General features: G+C 40.0%; 1 protein-coding gene across 1 annotated transcript; it reads right to left on the bottom strand.

Moving 5' to 3' along the window:
• Positions 1 to 5,388: 5,388 nt before the first annotated feature.
• LOC131231736 (pectinesterase-like) lies at positions 5,389 to 8,134 on the bottom strand. Its single transcript, XM_058228038.1, has 2 exons — positions 6,898 to 8,134; positions 5,389 to 6,113 (listed from the first exon to the last, which is right to left on the bottom strand). Exons 1-2 carry the CDS (start codon positions 8,132 to 8,134, stop codon positions 5,419 to 5,421), a joined length of 1,932 nt encoding a protein of 643 aa, XP_058084021.1. The 3' UTR covers positions 5,389 to 5,418.
• Between the last annotated feature and the right edge of the window lie 2,548 nt (positions 8,135 to 10,682).

Consider the following 10,682-nt stretch of genomic DNA (forward strand, 5'->3'; position numbering starts at 1 on the left):
TTCTGTCGTGTCTAGCATTTCCATTTGTCTTCCTTGATCTGTTATATTATCATTCAATTCCGTCTACATCCTGGCCACGGTTACATACCGTTTGCCTATCTGATGACTACATTAGCTCTTCATTGTAATATGGTCATGCCACCTGCTGAGACACCTGTAACGGTTCTACCATTCAATAACTCAAACATCAATAAGATGAACCTAAAGTTAGCACCTGGCCAATGTAATGAGGAGGATGTAGATGTTGAAGAAGAGGATACTCTACCTGCAGACACTTCTATGGATGATATCTTTAATGAATTGGAAACTGATGATGAGGCGGACCCTGATTTTCAGCCGTATCAGTTTCATGAGCGTCTTCGCTCACTGGAGGAGAAGGTGGGTGAGTTAGAAATGTCTCAGGACAATCTGAATGAAAGTCATAAATCTTTGATGAATTATATGCACAAATATTTTCAGCGCATTACCAAGGGACTTCATTAGATTGACCCGTCTATTCCACCTCCTTCTTCTTCAAGTTCTGATTAGTATTTGAATCTTTCTATGTTGGATCTGTATAACTTAACTTTCCTTTCACTATTCACTTAGTTTGTATGGGATTATTCAGGATAACTCTCTTTCATTACTATCTTTATAACACTCATACTCTTCTTATTTTCTCTTAATCATATTTGTGCTTTAATTAGATTTCTGTCTTCCTTTGTCAAGTAGTGACAAAAGGGGGGAGAGACTTGTTATTATGGTTATGATGTCTGGCTTGCTTAAATTGTGTGGACTGTATTTTTTGGTTGGATAAATGTATTGTACTTCTTAATACAGTATAGGTACTCTACACAAGTCTAGTCAAAGTTTAGATTAAGGGGGAGCATCTATTGCGAATGAAAGAGTGTTGTGAATGGTTGTGATGTTGTGAAGTTTGTGTATTGTACTCTTTTAAGTTTGTTTTGTCACAATTTTGGGGGGAGATTGTAAGTGCTATGATGTATTAAGCACCCTTTGTTGTCAAATTTCGGTAAGACAAAACAATTTAGAGTGTACCTTGTTCACATGATGGAAAGTTTACCTTCAAGATCATCATCATATGAAGAATATTTAAAATACAAGACATTGAAGATAGTTCTACAAGGTTGTGATTTACTTCAAGATCAAGCTACTAATGAAAGTCTACTTCAAGATCAGGCTTCTAATGCGTTCAAGTATAAGATCTGAAGCTACTGAAGATTTGAGTTCAATGTCCAATGATCCAGGTATAAGTGACCCTAGAAAGACCCTAGGTTTAGGTCATTTCTTATGCATATTATCTACGGGTTATTATACTTTGTATAGGCTTAAATTTGACTAGTCCTAGCCTATGTTCGACTAGTCCAGGCTCTAGTTTGACCAGTCCAAGGTTTGTTTCGACCAGTCTAAGATTCAAAATCAAATTTCGAGTTTTTCTGATAGATCCTCGACCAGTCGAGCACCCTGCTCGACCAGTCATGGAGATCTGCAAGACCAGTCATGGGGAGCTCGACTCGAACTCCAGCAACATATTTTTACATCTCATAACCAGTCGAGCAAGCCACTCGACCAGTCGTGTAAGTCAGTTTTATCCGATCACGCAAGAAAATTTGAAATTTTTTTAAATCTAAGACTAGTCGAAAGAGACCTTAGACCAGTCGAAGGAACTATTTTTCAGCCTATATAGAGGTCTTTTCTCATTCCAAATCACTCGATTACGCCACAAAAAGCTTCCACTTTGAGAGAAAAGTTTTCATCGTTATCAAGCTATAGTTCGCTAATTTTATATCATTTCAATAGCTTATTTATTTTTGTAATTCCTTAATCTCTGCATTGTTAATCTGATTTTTTAAGGGAGTTTTCACTCAACCTTTGAGATCTAAGGAATTCAATCAAATAGCTCAAGGTTTGAGATAATTTAAAATTTATTTAAAACCTAAAACCCTTGATTATATTTGTTGGATATTGAACATCTACATCAAGCAAAGCAGTTCTACGGGCTACATCAAGCAGCATCTTCAAGAAGAAGATAAGTACTTTTATTATTTGCTTATTGGTTTTGTTTGAGATTAGCCAAGAAAAATCTTTGTATTGGTTTTAACTGAGATCAGCCAAAAAATCTCAGTGCAGGGTTTGATTGTGTAAGCCCAATTGAAAACACAACTGTATAGGTTTTAAGGTGAACCTGACAAAACCTTCTTTCATAGTGAACGCCAATATTTCACGGGTTGTGATTATTGGGAGTGGAGTAGGTATGGCTGTTTGAGAACAGTTGGTATACACACCGAACCACTATAACTCTTTGTGTTTGAGTTAGATGATGATTTATGTGATGAATGTGTACTGAATGTTTGTAATCCTTTCTTTCATGTACATGTGGTGAATGCTTATAATAGATAGCTTCCATTATTTGTCTCTTGTTTTAATTTGTGACCTTGATCCTTACTGAGTTCAAGAAATCAAGTTGTCCTACCATAAACATTTATTTTTGGTGTAAGGTTGTCCTTTGAATAAAGTTTGAATCAATTTATCAATACTATTATGATTGAGATCTGCATTTGATTCAGTTATTTATGAGAGCTCACCCTTTTCAAGTACACATACCACATTTGCAGATATTGAATGCTTGATAACTTAGTGTTGAACACTCGATCCTCTCTTTAATGTTGAACATGGGATCCTCTCTTTATATATTGTCTATGTGCAAGATTGTGCTGTAAATTAGTTTAAATATGTTTCTGATATGACTGTCAGTTCTGTGAATCTTGGATACTACCCATCAACTATACTTTTCTTACAGTTTTCCTCTAGTAGAAATGGATGCTAAAAATAATAATTTTAATCTTAGATTTCTTCCATTATCAATGATCTTCAAGATGCAAAGCTTGTAATAGATTCTTCCAAAGAGGAGGCAAGCGGAGTGGTGCTAGCATTGCTCAGGCGTGATAGATTTGCTACAGAGTCAATGCAAATGCCAGAATTTGAAGCATTCCAAATAGTAGCTATTCGGTTGCATATTACGTCTCCCAAGGCTCTTTTGATAAAGAAAAGATCTATTAAAAAACTACTTGATAAGGTCCGTGATACTAACCAGAGAAAGGAGAATATTCTTAAGAACCTCATATACCTTCTAAGTATGGAAATTTAGTGAGATGTGAACAAGTAGAAAGTGTTGATGCTCAGTGGAAAGATCCACTTTCAATCATGAATTCTGCATGCAATAATGGTCAGTGTGAAAAAACAGATGAGTCTGTGGAGTTGAGACAACATAGGGATTTTGATTGCTGCGAAGCTCAAAGCGACGTTGACGTATCTAGAACAGACATGCCCCCTGAGGAATTCAAGTGCCCCATTTCATCAAAACTAATGTTTGAGCCTGTGGTCATAGCTTCTAGGCAAAATTTTGAAAGGATATGGATAGAGGTGGTTGAGTGAGGGTCATGATACATGTCCAAAGACACAGAAAAAGTTATCACATTTTTCTCTAACTCCAAACTCTTGCCTGAAGGATCTTATTTCAAAATGGTGTAGAATTCACAATGTCACCATTCAGAATCCATGCTTGCAGTCTATTCCTGAAGCACTACATACTTCAGTTCCTTCTCTAGCTTTGGAAGTTCATTTAATGTCAAGCCCACCTTGTTAGACAACCGAACTTCAGATTACATAAATCAAAGTGACACCGGCAATATATCAATCGGCTCCTTTGATACGAGTAACTCAGTCAGAAGAACAGAAGAACCATTGTCGGTATCTCAGTTAGAAGAACAAAAGTTTATTAAACAAGAAATAGGCAAGGAATCTGAGATTGAGCCTAACAATGCAAGCGTCCAGAGGCCAGTTGACCTTTACACGGTATACCCTGATTTCTTCATCCAACATACAATTACGTTACATGCATGCATGCTCTTGATTTATGGTCAACGCGCATTTACAGTCAATATACTGCATCTTCCATTGACATGCTAAACCCTATCTTGTTTCAGGAACCTATTATGTTGTAGTTATTGAGAACCGTGCAGATTTCCATGGTCGTGTGGTGGTTGATGTTGGTGCTGGTAGTGGTATTCTTTCATTATTTGCTGCTCAGGTATGCGCACCTATTCAATCAACAAAGTATGTTTATGGTGAAGTTTGTGGATTGATTCCAACAATCTGTTCATTTATTCAGGCTAGTGCTAAACATGCTTATGCGGTGGAGGCATCTGAAATGGCAGAATATGCCTGCAGGCTTATTGCTAGGAATCCATCATTGGGAGAATGGATTACGGTGTGATTTTATTTTGCAGTTTAAACTTAATACATGACTTTTTGAGTTCTTTGCCAAACTCACCTTGTTGCTACATTGTTCTCATTTTCGTGAAAGTTTTTGTTCTTTATATTATAAGTGATTAAAGGTAAAGTTGAGGATGTTGAATTGCCTGAGAAAGTAGACATTCTGATTTCTGGGGCTATATGATTCAGAAGGATGTTGCAGGGAGCACAAATCCATTGCCAAAATATCATATCTGAGGCAACATAATTATGTTGAGATTTCCATCTTATTTCCATGGTTTCTCTGTTTGTGTTGAGATTTCAAGTCTCTTGGACTGAGGGAGAAAACCCATCTCTATTTTTCTTCTTTCTTTTTCTTTTCTTTTTGTTTTTTCATGTTTTATGGATTGGGATTTCAAGTCTATTTGACTAAGAATTGAAGACTCTTTCTGGGTTTTCTTGAGTTTTATTTGAGAGGAAAAACCCATTAAAATATTGTAGCTAATATTGTGGATCGACTGACTATGCATAGGTTTATGAATGAGTTAAAGTAAATGATTTAGCCTTAGTTGTTGAGAGCTGAGGTTAAAAGTGAAATTTGCCTCAGTTGATGCCAATAAAGGCTAAATCCATCTTTAGTCTCAGTTTTGCCTTAGTTACCTAAACTGGGACTACAACTCCCATGACTAAAGGCTTTAGCCTCGGTTGTTGAGAACTGAGGTTAAAAATAGATTTAGCTTTCAATTTGAGGCAACTAAGGCTAAAATTTGGATTTTGTCTCAGTTGGAAACAATGGAGGCTAAAATTTTAATTTAGCCTCATTTCGAGAAAACTGAAGCTAAAAAAGGTTCTTTTAGCTTCACTTGAAGAACCGAGGCTATAAAAGTCATTTTAGCCTCAGTTGCTAAAACTGAGGCTAAAGCCTTTAGCCACGGGGGTTTCAACCTCGGTTTAGATAACCAAGGCAAAACTAAGGCTAAAGGCTTTAGCCTCAGTTTTTAACATTTTTGGGCACAGTATTGAACCGAGGCTAAAGCCATCTTTTCGTGTAGTGCAATGAAAAGAACATTGCCCTTCACGTCCATTACAATCTTTTCTCACTTTTTCTTCTTCTTTTTTTTTCTTTTCTTTTTTCTCTCCTCTCTTTCTGACCACTATATCTTCTCATTGCCTCAGTCCAAGCATGTAAGGTGCCTTGATGTTTCCCAACCATTGATTTCCTTGTAGGAATGGTCCAGCAGTGAATTGAAGCGCTTCCTTCCTATTAATCACCTTATAACCTTTCCATTTAATTCTCTTGTTAGTCCCAGCTCCTGGGCCTCTGTTCGCATACTCAGCATAGAACAAGGTATCCAGTGCAAAATTCTTATCCCATGGCATCCATCCATCGGGCTGGATGAAATCACCGATCGTGGATTCCATAATCACTGTCCTTGAGTACTGTTTCCATGGTCGCCCAAGGTAAGACCGGGTCTTGAACCTTGTTGGGTAGAGCTTTGCCTCTGGGACGATTCTACAGTTGTGGATTACGATGCCGGTAGTCTGGCGCTTGTCGGTCCTACCTTGAGCGGTCACGATGTTTTGTTGGTTGTCCATGGGTTTTCTGACTACGAGCAAACAGTTCTGGAGTAAGGAAGCGGCGTCACCGAAGATGAAATCGACGGTCCCAGAGATTACACAGTTTCTGTAGAATTGACGGTGGGTATGTGCATAGAGGGTGTCTTGGTAAGCATCCATACGGCAGTTGACGAAGGCTGACATGTCAGATTGGACACGAAGAGCAACGGCCTGGTGCTTCTCTGGACCAGCTGTGTTGCTGAAGCCCATTGATTTTGCTATGAATCCTTGTCCTATAGCAGCTGCAATAACATATGAATTATGATATTAGAGACTATCATCTTTGGCAAAATGCAATGAAATATCTATATTAATATGATGCTTGATATCTTTTAATCTTTTGAGTGCTTTTGGGTGGCACATTGATGATGGATAATTAACTACTTGCTTTAGAAAGCTTGAATTGATAAAGCATGGCCAATTAATCCCTTTATCTCATAGCCCAGTTACCACATCTTATGGGTTAGGACCTCGGCCGAACTTCACTCATGGGCCCTACATCTCATGGGTCAGGACCTTGGTTGAACCCCACTTATGGGCCCCACATCCCACAGGTTAGAACCTCGGCTGAACCCCCTGTAGGCCCCACATTGCATGAGTTAGGACTCCAGTTGAACCCCACTCGTGGGCCCCACATCCCATGGGTTAGGACCTCAACTAAACTCCACTTGTGGGCCCCACATCTTATGAGTTAGGACCTCAGTTGAATCCCACTCGTGGGCCCCACATCCCATGGGTAAAGACCTTGACAGAATCCCCTCGTGGGCCCCACATCATATAGGTACCATCTCACATGGTCCACCCACCCGGAGTGTACCCCTCATCCCATAGGCCACCCCACTCCAGTCGAGTGTGAAAATGCCCCTACATTAATATCTGATTATTTTTATTTCAGATGATCTAAACAATCACAGGGTAGGCCCAGCTGATGCGGACCCCACCATATGGACTATTTGAATCATCAGAAAGCAGGCCGAACATGTGAAGCTATATATATATATATAGAGAGAGAGAGAGAGAGCCTACCAAAAGTGGCAGTTTGGTACGTAGGCGTCCCATCGACGTAGTTCTTTTTTCCGGTCACCAACGTCTTCCTCGGCCCGTCACCATACATGAAAACATTGATCATGTCCTTCTCAACAATCACGTTCTCGACATAGACCCCTGCCTTCACGTATATCACATATCTGCCAGAGTACTTCTTCGGCATGGCTTTAAGCGCGTCATTGATACTCTTGAAGTTTCCACTCCCGTCCTTAGCCACAACCACATTAGGCTTCGGTCTGTCATTATCTTTAAAAGCCAGCAGCCTCCTATCACCAGCTGATACCCACGTAGGATACCCATCACCATCTGCATGGTTCAACCCACCTTCATGATCATCTTCAATTAACTCACGAGAAGCAGTGAGGGAGCTGAAGTTGAATGGAATATCAAAAGAAGTAAGAATATCTGAAATCCCAGAAACAATCGCAAGCGCATTGCTCGTCAGCTGGCTGGCATTCACCATTCCATTCTCCATCTCCAATTTCAATTCTGGGTGAGTAATTCCATCCTTACAAGTCTCTTGGTATGAAATCACTGCACTCAACCAGTTCTTGATTTCATCCACCCGATCTGGCAACGTATGCATGTCTTTATCTCCAACCTCAGAGAAAGATGCTTGAAGCTCTGCAGTCGCATACTCCATCAAATCCTTACAGTCCGACAGAGCTGCTTGGTTCATCGCATCCGTCGTTTTATTACCCATGTTGTTTGATAAATGCAATGCGGCTTTCACCTCAGCTATGGTAGCATTGATAGTAGCTTTGAGGAGTTCTTTCGGGTCGATGCTGCCGTTGTTGGAGACGCTGCTTTCAAGGGTCTTGGTACAGACGTCTTTGTAATCGGTTGGGGCGCAGATGGTGTCGATTGCTTTTATGGATGTTGAAACCTTTTCTACGTCCGTCGTGGATCGATTGACGCTGGCTACGACTCCGATGACGACACCCACAAGGAGGATGAGGGAAACGGCGGCAATGATGCCTTTATTCATGTTGGATGGACGGACGGCCCCTTTCCTCTCCAGAAACAAAGGATGGTTTGGTTTGTGTTGAAGGAGAGGGAAAGGGTGGATTGAAGGATGCAACGGGAACGGAGAGAGGAAGAAGAGATGTGTTGGGAGCCGGGGCTCTCCTTCAATTACCCGAGTATAAGTGTTGTAATTTGGGTTGATTTTATAGGAGGGGAGAGATCTAAAACCGTCCGTTTTTGTAGGGCCCATTTCTATTTTGGATGCTTGCTTGGTCTTCGTTTCCAGCCACACCAGACGGTGAATAACTGACGCTAACTGAAGTCGTTAGGAGAGGAAACGGATTGGCTACTCCCCTGCCTCGGTGCTCTGTGGTCCCCACCATGATGTATGTGTTTCATCCATTCCGTTCATCCATTTTTAAAGATCATTTTAGGGCTTCATACCAAATATTAGAGGGATATAAGTCCCAAGTGGATCACACCACAGGAAAACAATATACTGTACTGTTTATTTGACATCTAATCTGTTGATTAGGTCATAAAGATCTAGATGAACGGAAAAAACAAAGATCGGCTTGATCCAAAACTTTTATGGGGCCTATAAAGTTTTTAATGGTTGACGTTCATTCAACAATGTTTACTATAAAGTGGTCCACTTGAGATTGAGATATACCTAATTTTTGGTCTAATACCCTAAAATTATGATCTTTAAATATGTGTGGACGTCTTGGATGAAACAAATACATCATTTTGGGGCCACGGAGCACCGACCATCAGCCATTGGCTGGTGGCCGGGGAGTAGCCCATCCCTTTCCGTGGTACTGGGAAAATGTAGAGTGCACATGGTTTTTGTACCACATCCAACCCGTCCATCAGATGCATGCCATCATTTTAAATCCAGATACGGAAAATTATATTGATTTACAACTCTTGTGGGCCACAGTACAGGGAACGAGGTGAGAGAGGACTCCACTACTTTATTTTCAGCGGGACCCATCTGATTTTTCGAACATTTTTTTTTTTTTTGTCCTGGCTCTTTATCATGGAAGATGAACGGTCTGGACTTCCTGGATTTTGTAAAAACGAGATGGTGTGTCCCCCGTAGAAATCAAGGATGGGCATCCCCTCTCAACTTGTTCCCCGTGTGTGGCCCATTGAGTTTTCGTTTTGGTTTATTTTAGGGATCCAGGAGATACACGAGGTGATGCATCTAATAGATGGGTTGGATGTATTGAATATATCAAGTGGGCCCCACTTGTCATAGTAGAATTGAGGGTTACAGTGGTACCGGTACCACCGTAACGCACTCTCTTTTGCCATGCATTCCGCAACCCTGTGAGTTGTGACCGGGTTTTGCACATTGGATTTAGTGGTAAATTAAAATGGGTGTCATTTGGTAGTAAATGGACGAATTTCAAATCCATATAGCTGATTTTCGGATTTGCTGGGGGTAAATAGAATCAAGTTATTTTAAATTTACTTTTTAGGACGATGAGTGTAAGCCAAAGGAAATGGCTTTTGGGTAAAGGCAATAGATCGAGAGTCTTATATGTAACAAAGTGTTTCTAAATAATGATATTCAAAATAATTTAATTATTAACTGCAACACTAAAATCATATCAATAATCTAAACCACCTAAAGTATTTAAATGTTGGACATCTAAATGAATTATTAAAAAACATTTGTGAGTCAATATATATATATATATATAGTACTGTGAGGTCGACCTCATGGGAGCTTTCCACGAGGTCAAGCAGTGTGGGCCCCACCATGATGTGCCTTGAACATCATGGTCTGGTCTATTTCCTCTCGTGTGGCCCACTTGAGTTTTGGATCCGCTTCATTTTTGTATAATGGTGTGGATTTCTTACAAACATCATGGTGGGCCCTACAAATATCTAGATGAAGAGACCACACAAATATCATCTTGATCTAAAGCTTCTATGGCCCACAAGAAGATTTTTTGTATTGTCAATCACCACTATTTCCTGTACTATGGTACATATGGTATTTTGAGCTGCTTCATTTTTTTGGATGATGCCCAAAAATGAGCTTTCAATACAAATGGACGGTGTGGATGTAATCACATACATCATAAGGAGCCCTACAGTCAAGGTCCCACCCACCTCGATGGATCCGGGGTCTCACCTAATCCACTCCCCCAAATCGGGTGGGATTGCATTGTACTACCCCCACAAGGATCTAGCTAGAGATGGACCATCTTGTCAAATGGCTCTATGGGGCCTACCATGATGTATATGTTTTATCCACATCACCCATCCATGCAATTTTCCACATCATTTTAGGAAATAAGACAAAAAACAATGCAGATTCAAGGCTCCAGTAGGCCACACTACAAGAAATAGTGAGAATTGAGTGTCTATCATTGAAAACTTCTTGAGGCAACAGAAGGCTATGATCAAGGTAATTTTTATGTTTTCCCTTCATCCAGGTTTGTGTGACCTTACGAAGAGGTTAGATGGAAAATAAGCCTCGCAATGGACCTAGCCCATGAAGGTTTTAATGGTAGTTGTTCCATTCCCACTGCTTTCTATGTTTTGTTCGACTTGAGCTTTGGATGTACCTATATTTTTGGGATCATGCTCTTGAATGATATAGAAAAGTTGATGGACTGTGTGGATCTAACACAGAAATCATAATGGGCTCAGAGGAGTGTCACCGGTTAAAAGTTGGGTTATGTATTATGCAAAGGATATATAGAAGGTATTATGCAAAGGATAGAATCTATGATGCTCGGGACAATTTTGGATTATTTTTTGTAAGTCTATGGAACGCA

The sequence above is a fragment of the Magnolia sinica genome, chromosome 17, assembly GCF_029962835.1.
Source record: "Magnolia sinica isolate HGM2019 chromosome 17, MsV1, whole genome shotgun sequence".
In the NCBI taxonomy this organism is placed as follows: Eukaryota; Viridiplantae; Streptophyta; class Magnoliopsida; order Magnoliales; family Magnoliaceae; genus Magnolia; species Magnolia sinica.

Coding starts and splice junctions, on each gene's coding strand:
- LOC131231736 (XM_058228038.1), bottom strand. CDS start 8,134: ATGGGCCCTACAAAAACGGACGGTTTTAGATCTCTCCCCTCCTATAAA. Junction 6,114..6,897: donor GTACCAAACTGCCACTTTTG/GTAGGCTCTCTC, acceptor ATGTTATTGCAG/CTGCTATAGGACAAGGATTC.